Source organism: Passer domesticus, chromosome 6 (genome assembly GCF_036417665.1).
Source record: "Passer domesticus isolate bPasDom1 chromosome 6, bPasDom1.hap1, whole genome shotgun sequence".
NCBI classification, from domain to species: domain Eukaryota; kingdom Metazoa; phylum Chordata; class Aves; order Passeriformes; family Passeridae; genus Passer; species Passer domesticus.
This window is the reverse complement of record NC_087479.1, coordinates 47837516-47853802: the sequence shown is the minus strand read 5'-3', so window position 1 is coordinate 47853802 and position 16287 is coordinate 47837516. Positions and strand designations below refer to the sequence as shown.

General features: G+C 50.9%; 2 protein-coding genes and 1 long non-coding RNA gene across 7 annotated transcripts in view; 1 reads left to right on the top strand and 2 right to left on the bottom strand.

Annotated features, from left to right (window-relative positions):
- On the bottom strand, positions 1-4441 carry LOC135303445 (uncharacterized). The gene is made up of 2 exons (XR_010364922.1): positions 3000-4441; positions 1-875 (listed from the first exon to the last, which is right to left on the bottom strand). It is a non-coding gene; the product is annotated as an uncharacterized LOC135303445 (long non-coding RNA).
- A 1093-nt stretch (positions 4442-5534) lies between these two features.
- Positions 5535-6721, top strand: PHLDA2 (pleckstrin homology like domain family A member 2). Its single transcript, XM_064425257.1, has 2 exons — positions 5535-6096; positions 6507-6721. The coding sequence occupies exon 1, from the start codon at positions 5679-5681 to the stop codon at positions 6075-6077; it is 399 nt and encodes a 132-aa protein (XP_064281327.1). The 5' UTR covers positions 5535-5678; the 3' UTR covers positions 6078-6096; positions 6507-6721.
- Positions 6722-8429: 1708 nt separating this feature from the next.
- Positions 8430-16287, bottom strand: part of SLC22A18 (solute carrier family 22 member 18) — an 81004-nt gene continuing 73146 nt past the window's right edge. For all 5 annotated transcript variants that reach the window (XM_064425251.1, XM_064425255.1, XM_064425252.1 and 2 more), the window contains 2 exons: positions 13612-13732; positions 8430-8717 (listed from right to left, as the gene is read on the bottom strand). In XM_064425251.1, coding sequence (XP_064281321.1) covers positions 8530-8717; positions 13612-13732 — 309 coding nt within the window. In that variant the 3' untranslated portion in view covers positions 8430-8529. The remainder of the gene's footprint in view (positions 8718-13611; positions 13733-16287) is intronic.

The window sequence follows — 16287 nt, the reverse complement described above, 5'->3', positions numbered from 1 at the left end:
TACTTATTTTTCCATTTTTATTTTAACAACCAAATTAACAGCTACACAGCGTCCAAGAGTGGGGAACACACCACACACAGAGTCATGCCCAGGCTGCTGGGAAGAGACAGAGCAAAACAGCCCCTCTCCCCCCGGTTTTTAATCCTAGTATGGAACTTTAGTGCCTGGAGTCCTCCTAAGCAGGTTTGATTTGGCACATTCCCACCCTTATTTGGCTGTGTGCTGCAGAGCACAGCCAAGGACCGGCTGACGGGAAATGACATCTTTTCTTCCCAGCTCCTCACAACTGCTCCATGACTGTCTGCAGCAGTTTACAACATGTAATGGTAACACACTGACTCAGTGGGATGAGACATTTCATGCTTCTCAGGAAAAAAGAGTCTTAGTCAGATAAATATTAGTAAATTGAGCAAGCTGAGCTACGTGCTATAGCTGATTAATCCATGGCTTGCGTATGGTACAAAAAAGGATCTCCCAGATTGAGCAAAGATGCTTCCTCTGATGCCCTTGTTTAAATTAATCCAAAAGCTCCGGCCTTGCTGCCTATCATTTACTGTAATCACCCAACAAACAGCCTGGGTGGCCTTCACCCCCCTGGCTGAGACCTTTCCCAGTGAAGTGTCCCTAAAAGAGCTTCTTCACCTGAGCTTGGCCATCTTGGAGTGATGCAGCCAAGCCCTCTCTGTGTTCATGGAAAGGTCTGAACATCCCCAAGGGACACTGAGCTTCCTCCCAGGGCATCTCCAATATGGGCAGCTGGCCCTGGTGTGCTCAATGCTGCTCCAGGAGGTCCTGCCCACAGAGGGACTGGCACCCACCAGCTCACCAGTGGAGTTTGGAGGGACCCAATGGCACCAATTTGTCCCAGGACATTTCTGAAGGAAGAGAATATTAAGGAACTATAGCCAAAAACTTCCCAGAGATACTCTGGAACAGTCTTTAAAAAACAAAAAAATAAAAACAAACAAAAAAAGCCTCCCAAACAAACAAAAAAAAAACAAAAACCAAGAACAACAACAACAACAACAAAAACACAAAAAAACAACCAAACAAACAAAAATACCCAAACAAATATTTTAAGGAGTATAAAGATGTGGAAAAATGGAATAAAATGAGAAAAACATGAAAAAGCTCTTCTCATCACAGATTTTCCCCAGTAACAACCCACCCTTTTAGTTTACAGCTATTTAGGGTTTTTTGAGTACAAGTTTCCTAGGAGACCCAGTGGTCACTATGCCGAGCTCCAGCTAAAAGTGCCTGTGGATACAGCTACGCCCCAATATAAACATGGAGGGCAGCAATTTACAATGCAGGACCATATGTTTCTCTGTTACTAATCGACTTCAGCTGCCAGGATTACAATGTCAGTCCTGTAAACCAGCTTTTTCCCCTACAGATGTCATGTTGAAATCATTATAATAAAAGCAACTTTACAGCCTTCAGTCTCCACTTCCCTCTGCCACTGAGAAGCCTGCATTAATGCCAGCAAAATTAGGGGTCCTTCTCCAGGGACAGAGCCCAGGGAGAGAAGCACAGCTCCAGCATTACAGAGGGGCAGTGGGAACAAACCCAAGACAGCTGCAGGAATGCCAGTACCCTGCAATGGCCAATAGCTGCAGCAGGAGCTCCTGCATCTTTTGGGAGGGAGATGCAATGTTGGGGCCAGCTGGAAACCCTGGTGGGATAAATGCATGGCTAAATCCCACAAAAAAAATGCAGCAGTTCCTACTGATGGGCGTGTGGTGTTAAATTGAGGAAACCCCCTTTTTATTGGCATTTTTCCTCGGCGTGATCCCTATCCATCCTCATCCCTGACCTCAAAGCTCGGGCTGCTCCTGGCAGTGCCTGCCTGGCTGCCGTGCTTTGTTGCCATGACTCACGTAGCTAAGGCAACCCGGTGTTGCCAGCAGCAGGGTGCGTGACGCCTGGAAACGATGACCAAAGCCCTCCTCTGGAGCGGGCACTCACTGCAGAGCCACGTGTCACCGCAGAGCCATCGATGCAGCCTGCAAGAGCTGGCAGCACCAGCCCATCCGTGGAGGCCGAGTGTGGCCATCCCACCCCACACCCATGAAATAATCCCTTCCTATCCACGACACACTACAAGCACACTCCCCCGAGTGGCTGAATGCTGGTCCCTTCTCCTGGGAGGGGGACGAAGCCACACTTCCATGCCAAATTGCCATTTAGGCTTTTAAAATGCCCCTAGTAAATTGGAGATTGCTTTGGGGCAAAGCAGAGGGTGGTGCCAGCACCCCTGGCAAGTGTGGGAAGAGGGACATGGCCATGTGGGACAAGGCTCCTGTGACTGAATGTCAGTCTGCTTCCCACCACCTTCCTCTGGTTCACACTCCCCACTGTGTTATTTCCCCCCTCTTCCTAAGAACAGAGACAAATTCCTAAATTTTGAGATTCCCGGAGACGTCCAGTCTTTGGGAGACAAGGAAGGGTCAGTGCCTGATGACTTTATATTAAAGGCAGCTTTATATTAAAGGTGGTTGTGTTTGGGAGCTCACACACTGTCGAGGCACAGCCACAGCGATGTGCTGGGCTGCAAGAAAAAAATCCCTTCTCTTTCTCTCACTGGAAACACAACTAAACCCAAACTAAAGGGAGTGACAGGATCCTCCCAGCTGCCAGCCCCAGCTTGGACAGAGAGAGCAGCAGCAGCACTGAGCTGCAATCACCCAAAGCTCCCATTAGCTGCAGCTTGGTCATGGCCCTTAATTATCAAAGCCATCCACTACCCACACGCACTCACAGCACCCTGTGACACTTGTCCCAAGCCCTGGTGCCAGGGTACAGTGCAGGGCTCCATCACATCTCCCACCCCTTCCCCAGGTGCGGAGATGAAACCACTGCCCTGCTTCACCTTATTATTTAAACAATAGGGCAATATAAATATTTTTTCTTTCCTCAGGCAGAACTAACGCTATATTCTTGTATCAGCAGTGACCAGCTACCATGGCATGCACTAGGATTAGGGCTGTGCTACTTACTTGTGTGGAATTGCCACGTTTCCTGGACCAGATGGCTCTGAGCTCCTTGCAGGTTTCCATTCTTTCCAGAGAAATGTTCCTGTAGGAAATTGCTCGTGGTTTGGCTCTGCTGCCCATTTTGGATTCAGCTGCAGTCACCTTTGCTTTCTGTCTCAGTAAATGTAATTGAATTTTAAAACCTGCTTTTTTTTTTTTTTTTTTAATTTCTGCATGGTCACAATGGCAGACACCATGTGGTACTTTACTAGACCTTCTTTTTATTCTTTTATCCACTTAACTAACCCATGTTAGGTAAAAATGTGGAGCCTTCATACAATGGACATATGTTCAAAACTAGAGTGCCTATTCAGCAAGAACCTATCTTTTTCTACTGTGAGCCATTTTTTCACTTCCCTCCCCCCCCTTTTTTTTCCCGAGCAGTTTTCTGATTTGGCCAGTATTAAGGCAAGTTTACTAAGGTGACAGCTGGGGGAAGCTTTGAATATTTCAAAATGATGGATAAATGCACAAGAAAAATCGCCCAGATGAAAGCAAAAGCAGAAAGACAGAGACCAAAGTGGTCTTCTGACCCTGCATCTACAGATACAAGTTTCATTTAAAAGGAAATTCTGGTTCTCTTACTGGAACTTTTGAAGCTAGGTGTGCACAAACATGCCAAGTCCTGCAGCCTTTCCACACCACGAGCCTTCCTCCAGATGTTCCTTGTATGCTCCTGACTTGCTGCCTGTTGGGGTTTTTTTGGTTTTGTTTTTTTTTTTTCCCCCTCTTTTTGAAGTGGTGTCCCATTTCCTGTGCACAAAGACCATTCCCTGTTTCATTTTGGGGCCAAATTGAAAATATCCTATTGATTTCTGCTTAATATCCAGCTCTGCTCCTGGTTGGCTCCAGCTCCCTTATGTTTACGGGGCCTTTTGGTCAGAAAGTGGTTTTATAGAGCAGACCAGCATCTGCCCTGAAAAGGTAGATTAACAGCCTAATTGTAAATCAGACTGGGCTGTTCCCCTCACTGAAACAAAATAAATCACACTGAAAAGTGAGATACAGTGTTGGCTCTCAGGGAAGAGCCTGCAGCTCTTCACATGCCAGGTCACAGCCCCACATATGTTCTGCAGCCCCTGCCCTACCCCACAAGCAGGGATGGCCACCGTGGTCTCCCCAGAGCAATTCCCAGCCCATCCCTCCCTGAAAAGCTCAGCCAAACCATTCCTGGCTCACTCATCAACCCCAGGAGCATCACACAGCCCCCACCTTTTTTCTGACCCTCCCCACAGATGTGCAAGCTGCAGTGGAATATCAAAGCCTGGCCCTATACTCCAGAGGAGTGATTTGCAGCGGAAATGGGTTTGGCTCCAGCTCTGATTTGTTCCCTGGAAATGGGCCGCTGACCCTGCCGACTCCCTGGGAACGCTGCCAGCCTCTTCAAAGGGGCCGTGCCCTGCTCGGTAAGCTCACCTCTGCGGTTTGGCCTGCACACACCGGCAGGGGTGCCGGTCATCGGGGAGGAGAGCAGCGCTCAAAGTCCAAGGGTGATGCTGCACATGGCGCATACCTGAGCAAATACTGCTGGAGAAACAGCGTGAACAAGTTCATTAAGCACAGCCCTGCCCTTGGCTGGGAAGCTGGATCAGCCCTGTGTCAACTATCATGGAGGAGTGACAAAATGAAAGGTGTCCAAGAGGAAGGGACTGCAGGCTCACACGTGCCTCTTAAATATCACCTCCAGCTGCCACAGCCTTTCCTGACTTCCCCGTGGCACTGGACACTGCCCGGGCTATAACTGTGGTGCTTTCCCTGGAGGAATGGTCTAGGGGGGAAAATGGGATCAGCCCAGTGATTGTAGGGGATGAAAATAAGGAGAAGCAGTGTTAATGCAAAACTGGCACCAAAGGCTTGGTTTTTTGGTGCCCTCCCCACAGCCTGCCCACCCGGGGCTGCCCTCATGAAAGGACAAAGGCTGATGGTGACGGTGCAGAGCTGGTGGGATGCCGGGCCTCAAATGAAGCTGGTGGGCCTGGCTGAGTCTCTTGGGGGGGACTGGACTCAGAGCAGACATCCATGGGAGATGGCAGAAACCCACCCTGGGCTTGGCTCGGGCCCCTCTGTCCCAGACAGAGATGATGCCAGGGCAGACCCAATGCTGTGAAGATGGCCAGACCAGCCCGCTAGGAACAGTGTTGGGAGCATCCTATTCCCCATTTGGGATGTGGGAAGTGGCAGGGAGTGCTCAGAGGGACGAGATGGGGGCTGTCTCAGATCACAATGGCCCCATCCTCACCGCGGAGCGGGGGGCGATCCTTGACGGGCAGAGGGAACGCGGCTGGGGAGGGGAGCGGGCACACAGGACGGGGGCCCCTCCTTGGGCAGCAGCAGAGTGGAAGCCCTCGGCGAGGCACCCCCTCCCCACAGCCTGCCCACCCGGGGCAGCCCGCAGGACGCCCCCGTAGTCGCGGGCCCCGTCCCGCCGCCCTCACGGCGCAGCCCCGCGGGCGGGAGCGCGGCCCGGGGGGCGGGCGGGAGGCGGGGCGGCGGGGGGCGGCGGGCCGGGCTCCCCGGGGGAGGCACCGGAAGGCGCCCGGCGCTGATTCATTGCAATAAATTGTTCCCATCGCGGCGAGGCTCGGTCATCGCCGCCCGAGCAGCAGTCGGAGCAGGAGCCGGAGCCTCCGCCGGGGAGCGAGGATGAAGATGCAAGCCGAGGTGATCCGCGAGGGCGAGCTGGAGAAGCGGAGCGACAGCCTGTTCCAGCTGTGGAAGAAGAAGCTGGTGGTGCTGACCAAGGACAGCCTCAGTCTCTTCCCCGACGGGCACAAGCGGGCCAAGGGCAAGGAGCTGGGCTTCGGCTCCATCCTCAAGGTGGACTGCGTGGAGCGCACGGGCAAGTACATCTACTTCACCATCGTCACCAAAGACCGCAAGGAGATTGACTTTCGGTGTCCGGACCAGAGCTGCTGGAACGCCTCCATCACCATGGCCCTCATCGACTTCCAGAACAAGCGGGCCATCCAGGACTTCAAGAGCCGCCAGGAGATGGAGCAGGCGGCGGGCACCCAGGAGCGGCGGCTGGCCCGGGCGCCCTGAGCCGCCCGCCCCGGCCCAGGTGAGCCCGCCCGAGCCCTCGGCGCTGCCGCCGCCGCGCTTCCTGCGCTTTCCGCTTCATCCTTTACAATTCCTCGCTGCCCGGGACCCGCGGTGCCCGGCCGGCCAGCGAGGGGCTCTGCGGGCCGGCCCCGTCCCGACCCAGCGCGGGGCTTGGCCCCTTCTCGGTGCCTGGCGGGGAATTTCTGGTGGGAGCCGCGCTTCTGCAGTGTGCCGAGAGGACGGTGTGGGGTGGCGGGCAATAAGAAATGGCACTTGGCAGTGCTCTCCTCACAGAATCTGCTAAAAAAAAAATATATCTGTGAAAATAAATGCTCAGTGCTTATTCTCCCTTTAAAGCCCCCCCTTTTTTTCCCCTGTGCTTTGCTGTGCTGCTTGTTTAACTAACCCACTTCCTCTTGCTACCTTTAGAGCATACCACTGGATGATAAACCAGATCGAGTGTCTTGGACTGAAATGGGACAGGGTACCAATGAAGGAAAGCAAAGAAGAGAGCTGGAAGCAGCTTGGTTTTCTCCAAGCCCGTTGTGGCTGCTGAGCAAAGAGCCCTGAGCTTTGCCTGAGATGCATAAAGAAAAACCAAAGACTTTCGTACAGGACTTCTAGCAAAGCGTCCACGTGTTTTGAGTGGCACAGCTTTGTGAACTATTATCTTCTATTTATGAGATGCAAGGAAGATTCAACACTGACTGGTGGTGTTAAACACAGTTTAAATTATTTGTAGTATCTATATTTGTATTTATTTTGTTGAATGTCTTTCAGCAGTTACTGGTCTTAATATTGCTTTTGCATTAATGTGTCCATTCCAAATAAATTACTTGAAATGTTCACTTTTTATTACTGTACTCTGGGCTGCAGTGACTTTTGTTGAGGCATATCTGTGCATACAGGCAGTGGTGAAGTGGCTTAAAAAGAGTGGGTAAGGCTTGGCTTTTTGGTGCCCTGGACTGGGCAGTGGGAGGTGAGAAAGCGCAGATAATCTGTTTGTGTTTGACCTTGTCTCCCATCCAGGGAGGGAAAATGTATTGAGGTTCAGTTCTGGTCAGTGGTGGAGATAGAAAAGCCTACCACAGCTTGCAGCAGTGCTCCTCTGGAAGCTCCTTCCCACAGAATCCAGTAATGGCAGCTGCAGAAGGCGCAGGAGCTCCCTGCCACGGGAAAATGCTGCTCTCTGCGAACGCCCTGCGTCCTCCCAGCCCCCATAGCTTAGTGCTGGGCTAAGGCACAAAACTGGATTCCTGGTTTCGGAATAAGAGCGCCAACGCTCCATGGATTCCTCAGCTTTGTAGCAAAGCAAGCTGAACTCGCTTCTCTCTCTTCCTTCACCTCTGCAGTCTCTAGACAGAGTTAAATTTCTCCAGGATAACTGAAGAATGGAGGCAGGCTCTTTTCCCATAGCACCTGGACCAAGAAACTTGGAGAAAAATTAGCTGATTTTTTGGATAAAAGTGCTGAAGTTTTTTTTTTGGTTTTTTTTTTTTTTTTGTTTTTTTTTTTTTTTTGTTTGTTTTTTTTTTGTGAGGCTAAATTCTCAATAACTAACCTGGGCTTCCTCAAGAGCAATGCTGCAGCACATGCAACTCAATTCTGCCAGTCAGGACTGTGAGCGTAGCACACAAAGTACATGCTCCAAACTTGGTCATTTCCAGCAGGTAATTTCCCCTTCCCAATATCACGCAATTCTTGCAGGAGACTTTGTACTAGAAGAAGTTGCAAAGTATGTAATTACGTAAGCCTGTAGTAAGAGCAAGAGATACTCAGTACAGGGAGGGGAAAAAACCTGGAAGGAGGGTTGGCCCAGTTTCTGGAAGTGGCAGGGAGGCTCTGGCACTGCAGCCTGGTACGTCGGGGCTTTGCATCCTCGTTGCTTGTTGCTGGCAGCTCGTGCACAGCCAGGGTTGCACATGACTGAGCTGTGGATGTAACAAACCTCTGGCCACAGCATTTGAAAGCCTTTGGCCTCAGTGTCCCTCTAACCTGAGAATGCTGGAGAAGCATTTAATGTAGCAAAACAACGCTCAAAAGCAGATGTGTTTTACCCCCCGTTTTTTCTTGGTGCCATTTCAGAGCGCTGAAATAAAAGGCCAAACCGGAGCAAAGGCACTGGCTCCTAATCCCTTCAGTTTCAGTGAATCCAAGAAGGAATGCTGCCTGACAACAGCTGAGGGTTGGGGGCTGTTTCCTGCCATGACAGCCACTGCTGAGGGGGGGGTTAATGGGAGGAACCTGATAGCTCCAGGGGTCCCATGGCCCCCAGTTGCTCCAGCATGGCTCCAAGACCTTTGCAAACTGATCTGTCCCTTACTCTAGAGGCAAACATTGACAAACTGGAAGGATTGTTCAAATTGTTTTATTCTAGATTTACAGAACCAAAAAAACCCTCAAGAATTTATTTCTATGGGAAAAATAAGGGGGTTACTTTCTTGCAACTGTATTATTGGCTTTTCATCTCTTCCAGTGGGATTTTACTCTTCAAGAGGTAAACAAACAAACCTAAATTGACCATTAGCTGTAAATAGCCGAAGGAGGAGACTCCAAATTGTTTATATAAAACTCCACCAATGGTTGGACCCACCGTCCGGGTGAAGGGCTGCACTGAGGCACAGATCCCAAGCATGGCACCTAGGAGAGATGGCAGAGACACACAGGGTGAGAGCAAGTCCTGGCATGGAAAAGCAGAGAAGAGAAGGAAGATCCCCTCCATCCCTGATGCTGCTCCCCTGCAGTAGTAGCAAATCACTTCAAATAATTTCTTGCATTAATTTATAGCGGTCCAATTAGGGTTTGTTCTGGTTAGGGACTCCTTCAGGCACAGGGACCAGTTTCCACCATGAGCCAGCTCAGCTCTTCCCTGAGCACTGCCCAAAAGGCAACGTGGGTGCTTACCTGGGTTTAGGGATATTTTTTGCACCAGGTGCTGCTGAATATCACACCTGGCAGGGCTGGTAACTACTGCATGGGGTTAGGGATGGAGAGGTAATTTCTAGGGTCATGTTTGAGCCTTCCTAGCAAATCACACAGATTCTTCCAACCTCCTAATTACCTGAGTGGGCCCTGCTCCACCCAAGCTAGTACTGCCATTTATTCTCTAGTCTGAAACAGAGAAACAGCTCTCTAGCAGGAGTGAGAGGCTTAGGCCTAAGTAGATCTTTAAGAATAAATAAATAAAACCACAGATAAAGATATTGAGATATTCCCCCACGCCCCTGTGCAAGAAGAGCGGATATTTCCATTTGGATGGATATGCGAGCCCTTGCCCGGCTGGGCCGGTTCCCCCTCCAGCAGCTCCCACATTTGCATCCTTAACAGGAACCCCAGCGGATGGGGAAGCACCTCCACTTTGGCAAAGGCGAGGTTTTTTTCCACGTGCAGATGGCTGGCCAGGACATCCTCTGGGACACAAGGCTGTCCCACACACACCCAGTATGCTCTTTTGTCCTGCAGTCTTTGTTCAGGACAGCTGTCATGTCCAGAGGAGCAGAAAATACCCGGCCAGCCAGCAAATCATTAGCCCCCAACACTGGGAGGAACAGCAAGCTGGCAGTGTATTCAATAAACTTGTGCCCAGCTCTGAAATGACGTTTGCAATTATTTTTTTACTATCAGTATGATTATTTGGGCTGCTGGCATCAGTTTTCCAGGTGTTGTCACCACACGGCCAGGAAGGATGAGGAGAATGCTGTCCTGTTTTCAAGAAATGGAGCAGGAGTGATGTTTAACGTGGGCAGCCACGGGGAAATGATCCCCAGCTCCCAGAGAGGACAGGCAGCCAGGTGTTCGTGTAATGCCGGGCAGCGACTGCTGGGCTTTTATCAGCGTGCTTAAAATACTTGTGCAATGAGCCCAAGCCAAGGGTGTAGCCATGTGGAGAGGGAAATCTCCCGGGAAGCGCTGCCGAGCGCTCCTCCCACGCATGGGAACACAAAGGCGATGGGTGGGACCTTGCCTTGACCCTTTGCCAATGGGAACCATCCCACAACCACCAAACTCTCTGGGCAGGTTTTGCAATTATTTTTCCCCCTCTAGGTATTTGAATTAAACTAATTACTACGTGCAATTGCCAAACTGGCTCTTATGATTGAGGAGGCACTTTTTTCCCTTTCCTTTTTTTTTTTTTTTTTTTCTGGAGCAGAAACCATCGTTTTAAAAGCCCGGGCTCTCTCTCTGCACTTCTCCAACATGTTGCTGAGAAAGATAATTTCTGTTTAATGGGCTTAAATTAGATCCCTCGTCAGACGCCCTCAGGCTTTGGGACACTGTAAATCTCAGCTCTGCAGCACGGCCGTATCTCTGTGGCAAAGTGCACATGTGATAGATCTCATTTAAGGCAAGACCTTTAACTGGGACGAGTCACCGCCTCACCAGAAAATTTCCTGCATTGCTTCGCGCCGCTCTGCCAACGCACATGCTCACCTTCTTTGTCAGAGCTATCTCACCTTCTGCACCTTCCCTGCTCTTTTTTCTCCCTCTCCATCTTTTTTTCCGTTCCTTTTCCCCATTCCTGGCATGACCCGTGCCAGCTGGGAGCCTATCCTCCCCTCCCATCCCAGATCTCCTGTGCTCCCGCAGGTTTCAGGGCTGGGTGCTGGCGGCTCTCCAAGACGGCGACTCCTTTCCAGCTCACATCCTGTTGCCTCGCTCAGATGATGGTGCTGGCCCGCATCAGCCACACGCCCATGGGGCAATCGGGTTTAACCATTAGGTCACTGTCGCCAGCGGCCGCCTTTGAACCTGCAAAGCTCCAGCAAAGCTGGGGGGTTCAGTGCCCCGAGCCCTGCCTGGCTGCAAACTCTCCTCCTCAGGTTCTGATGCGCAAATAAAATCAGGACACATGGGCCCGTTACGCACGGAGGCTCTGCTGGGCTTCCTGCCTCCCTCCCTCAGGAACTTGGGGATCTGTGCAGGAACAAGACCTCCATTCTTGGGGAAGGACCAGGGTTGACAAGGAGTGCTTGTGTGAATGCAAGTCCCCCTGGGCTCCGGGCTGCCCTCCCACCAGCTCATGCGTCCAGCTGAGCAGCACGTGCGTGTGGGGCTGAATTTGCTCTTCCTGCCTTTGAAGATGAAGAGAAGGGAAAAAAAAAATCAAAGGGAAACTAATTAAATCATTACTGCTACCTTTGCTTCTGCGCAAAGCCTGAGCTTTGAGAGCAAGCAAAGAGCAAGTGCCAAATGCATCAGTCTCGGAAGGAAGTGACCTTGGATCGGATCTAAAGCAGGCTGATGGGTGCAAGGGATGGTGCCGTGCCACCTCCCACTGCTCCCTTTCTGAGACGCCTATTTAAAATGCAAGGATGGGTGACTCAGTGTCTAGCAAGGGCGGACAGGCTACACTCCTGCAACGCCCCATCCATCCCAGCCCCGTGCTGAGATGGACACCTGAGCTCAGCCCAAACTCCAGCTCCTTCAGAAAGCCTTTTCCTGACCCAAAGAAAAAACCCTCATTGCTTCTACAGGCTGGAAGCTGACCAAAAACATCAGCAAAAGACAGCAGCAAGGCTTAGAAGTGATGCTTCCAAAGGCAAATTCTCAATATGTGATTTCCTTGCATTAGCTAAAAGTTGTTTCAAGTGAGTGCTGAGGTTTTCAACACAGCGACAGGAAAGCTTTTTCATAAAACCAGATTTCCACACTTGTGGTAAGGATTTCTAACGTGCCACCAAAAACCTCTCATTGCAGAGCCAGTCTCAGGCTCACAGAGGAAGGAGCAGCCTTTAGGCTGCTGTATGGGTGGAGTAGCCTTTGCGGGGTGCCACCCACGGCCAGGGATGGATGGCAGGCATTTTAATGGCTGCATTTCTCTGTGAGACACCCACGCCATCACTGCTGCAGCTGCTGTGGAAAGGCAGCCTGCTGGCTCTGCTGCGTCAGGCATTCCTGCCTTCGCCCCGGCCCCTGCCTGGGTACATCCAAAACAAGCACAGGACCATTAGCACCTTTCCCCCCAGAAATATTGCAAGGAAAAGCACAGTTTGAAAGGTGTGGGCCAGGAAGGAGTGGCAGAGACAAGGTTTCCCCCCAGTGCCACAATGCTCTGTGCCAGAGCGTCCCTCTGTGGTATGCCCAGTTTTGAGCCAGCCGTAGCTCTGCATTTGTAGCAGCACTAGGCATGACATCAGCCCAGGATGGATAGGCAGGGGAAAGCCCTCAGTAGCCCATGGCATGCCCTGATGACCTGCAACCTGCTCCTGAGCATCTGCACAGCTCTGCAGCCTGCCTCCATCCTGCCCTGACAAGGGGAGACCATCCATCCCGCCGAGGCACAGGCTGGCCTAACAACATATAGAAGCAGGGAGCAGGGTGAGGCAATTAAACCCATTTTCCTCCCTGACCAAAGCTTGCCTCCGGGCTCCAAAAGCTAAGCACTGCTCTGGTTTTCCTCACAAAACCCTTTTGAGAAGAGCCTGGATAAATTCCAGCTTGGTTGTGTGTCCCAAAGCCGCTTGGTGCCCTTCCCTGCTGGCTCTCCCTCACATGAACATTGCTCCAAGACATGAAGCAGCAAATTTTCTCCCTGGCTGAACAGAGGGGCTGAGACTCTTCCCAGGGAGGTGAAGACTGGGGATAAATGGTCCTTGCAGGTGGAAATATGCCAGTTGAAAATCACAGGCTACCAGGAGATGTAGTGGGCCAGCTCTACAAATAAACTACTCAAGTGATTTTCAGAAAAGCTCTTCACCCAGAAACATCTCAAAAGCGCTTTATAAACTTCACTAACAGGCTGTGCAGACTACAGCTCCCATTCTTGGTAGGGTCTGTGTAGAGGTATCTTCTCAGACAGCTGCTAGGGAAGATGAAGGGTGCAGACTGGCATCCTGGAAAGCCTCAGCTAAAGCAGAGACACTCTTGGGTACCTGCTCTGGGAGCAAACCCTGAAAGGGCTTGAGCAAAAGACACAAACCAGGTTAAGCCAGCTCCATCTCTGCACAAACTTAGCCAGGCTCCCATGACAATAATGTAGGCATACTTCCTTCATCAACAGAACTAAAGCCCCAGGTATAGAGATTTAAGTGTCTACCACTGCTGTCTTGCACAGAGAAATACAGAAACTCTTCTGAAACAAGGCCAAAACAGAGAGGGGGCAATTATTGCATCAGGCAAAGCACGTTTGCAAAGAGTAATCCAGAATCACTTTATGAAATACCTAAGTTAAAAGATGTGAACAAGCAGCCCTCTCTGACACTGTCACAGTGGAAGGGCAGTGGTTTTTGGGGTTTTTAACATACCTTGGCTTTCCATGGAAAAGAGAGCTTGAGAAAGCCTTCCCTTTCTGTGCCCACCACTATGGATGTCAGCAGGCAGCACAGGACTGGGAGCACTGGGTCGTGGGATGCTTGCCCAAGGCTGCTCAAGTCCATGCTGTATTAGCCCCAGCAGTCCTGTTCATCTGCTCTGCCGACACCCATCGTGCGCCCGCCTGGATCTGGGTGCTCCACAGCTGTGGTGGGAGCTGGGAAGTGCCCAACGGACTCACAGCTGAGAAAATACCAGTCTGACCTTTTCTGATGAGTCTTACCAGTGTCGGAGGAGGGCACAGCCTTGGTGAGGATGCTGTCAGTGATGGTGGCCAGCATGCTGAAGGCAAACACCAGCGGCGCTGCAAGGATGCAGTAGTGCCACACCGTCCTCATCAGGGCCTAAGGGACAGGACAGACCACAGATCATTAAAGAGCACAAACAGTGACTTTGTGGCAACAAACAACCTGGAGGAAAATCACGAGTCAAACCCATGACTTAGGGAAATGGTGGGAGCCACAAATGATATGTGGCTTTGGCTGTTGTGGGGTCTTTCACAGCCGGCCATTTGTCTGCAGTGAATTATTCCAAGCATGCAGAGCAAATGATACCCTACAATCTGGCAGCACGTTTCCCCGCACTGCTGTGGGTATTTTTAGCATTTGGGAATTAGTGACGTCCCTTCCCCCTGTCTTCTGTCTTCTGTCCAACTCCTGAGGAAATGTTGAACAGCAGATGTATGTGGTGTACTTCAGGAAGCTTCCATTACTTATACAAAACAGCCTAGAGAAGGCTTTTTGGTTCATTATCATAAATAATTAAAACTAAACCGAGCCTGTCAAAATAAATGAGCACGGTGCATTATGTAACACCGTACCTTTGGGATTTCTAATCCTGTTCTGCTGCTTCCCTGCTAATAAATTCACCAAATTCAGTAATCTGGAATAGGTCTTCTGGCCATGAGTGCACATTAGCGAGCATAATTAGGGAGAGTAATGATTTTGTTATTGCACATATTCTTAGCGGAGACATCCCTCCAGCTGTTTAATGCTGAAACAAAAGCGGTGAGGCTCCCTAAGCTGTAGGGCTGGAGCAGCTCCCAGCTCATTCACAAGCCCTGCTGGTCAAATGAATGGATTTCTCTGGGGCATAGAAAGGAAATTCCCCCTTTACTGCAAGTCTTCTGCCCCAATCCATGTCTCAAGGTGTGTTATTGTGGCTGGAAAATATTTCTGTCACTGGTTTAGCCAGAAGTTTCATTCTCTGGAGTTCTCTGTCCTAAGATCTGGTCCCTGCCTCTCGGCTACAGAAGATGGAGGAACCCAGAGACATTGCTCACTAATGACTTGGAAATGTTGAGGTTTATTCCTAGTTCCCCTCTAGAGTTACACACAGCCAGGTTTTTCTCCTCAAAGGGGCTCTTTGCTTACATTTTGGTTAAGATCTAGGCACTTCTGATTAAGGAACCAGAAAACAAAGACAGAGGAACAGGTATTTGGTACATAAACAAAAGGAAGGAGAGTAATTCCTTGCTAGGGCAAATGTCATTGCAGGACAACACTGCGGAGCTTATAGAAAATATCAGTTTTAATCCCTCCTGCTTTGTACAGACTCCCTCATGGGCTGGAGCAAGTGAGCAGAAAAGAGAAGAGGCATATCTTGTGTCTCCTGTAAAACAAGGGGAAATGGCTCCTCACTTCCCTGGGGCTGAGGGAGGACTGAGCCAGGCAGAGCCCAATCCTTGCTACTCCCCTCAGCTGCTGGGTGGTGAATAGTTTTTTGAGGTAAGAAGATCTGAAAGCATTTTTTAGGTGAGAGGCAGAATCAGGAGTTTCAGCAGACAACTCGAGAAAAAAATGCCTGGGAAATGCAGGCAGGATGAGGTACAGCCGTGCCTTCAGACAAGGGGATAAACTTCCCCATTGCAGCTGCCAAGCCCTCCTACAGCCCTGCCCACGCTCTCCCAGCTCACATCTGCAGATCAGACACTGGTTCTTCCCTCCTCTCCTTATCCAGGTGTTATTGCCGAACTCCCAGCCCACCCCTTCCCTTCTCCAGCTGCCTGTTGCTGGGAATATCCTGCAGCCTCTTCCCAGCTGCAGCGTGTCTGTCTGCTGCTGCTTGTGCCAGCCCTCCAAAAACGCTCCAGCCCACCTCCCCTCCCTGTGATATCAGGATGGGTTCTGGAGTGTCTTTTATTAACAACTCGTCTTTCTCCTCACTTCCATCCTTTGGGGAGGGAGGAATTGCTGTGTTTGGAGGCCACATGCTGCAAGGGCACAGCAGGTGGGACGCTCCTCCACCAGCAGCTGTGAAGGATTAAAAGCTTCACCCAATAACTTTTGCATTTGGGGCTGCTGCTGTGACAGCACTCGTCCCCACTGAGACAGAAAGCCACCGCAGAAGCGGATGTGTTCTTGGCAGCCACTTGGACAGAGCACTTTTCAACAAGGCGTCCCAGCTGCATTTGCCTATGAATAGCTCTCATGGGAAGTCACTGCTGACCCTTGTCCCCAGCCCCGTGCTGTTAGGATGTCCACAGCCCTCCGGGCTTGGCATAATTAGCAGCTCTAAGATGATTTCCCTTCCTGGCTCCTGGTTCTTCTCCCTGTGCAGCCAATGTGAGCCTTCCTGCACTGGGACATCTGTGCTGCCCCCTGTGCCTCTCCACTGCCACCGAGGCTTTCTCCCCTACCTTCACCTGACTCTAGCCTTCCCTGGAGGCCAGTGACACCTCAGTGCACAAAACCCATATAATTCATGTTGCTGCTCTGCCTGATTCCCATGGGACTGGGCTTCAGTACAGGGATTGAGTCCCAGCAACACCTGCCCTGCACCTGGCTGGGGGTGCTCATCTCTCCAGATGGGCCAGGTCCACCTTGGTCCCACCTAATTGCTCCCACCCATGACCAAAAAACAATGGGGAGCCCTTGAAAGTCCTTCCCAGGCCACGTTC

What these genes read in the sequence shown, in the direction of transcription:
- PHLDA2 (XM_064425257.1), top strand. Translation starts at nt 5,679, where the DNA reads ATGAAGATGCAAGCCGAGGTGATCCGCGAGGGCGAGCTGGAGAAGCGG.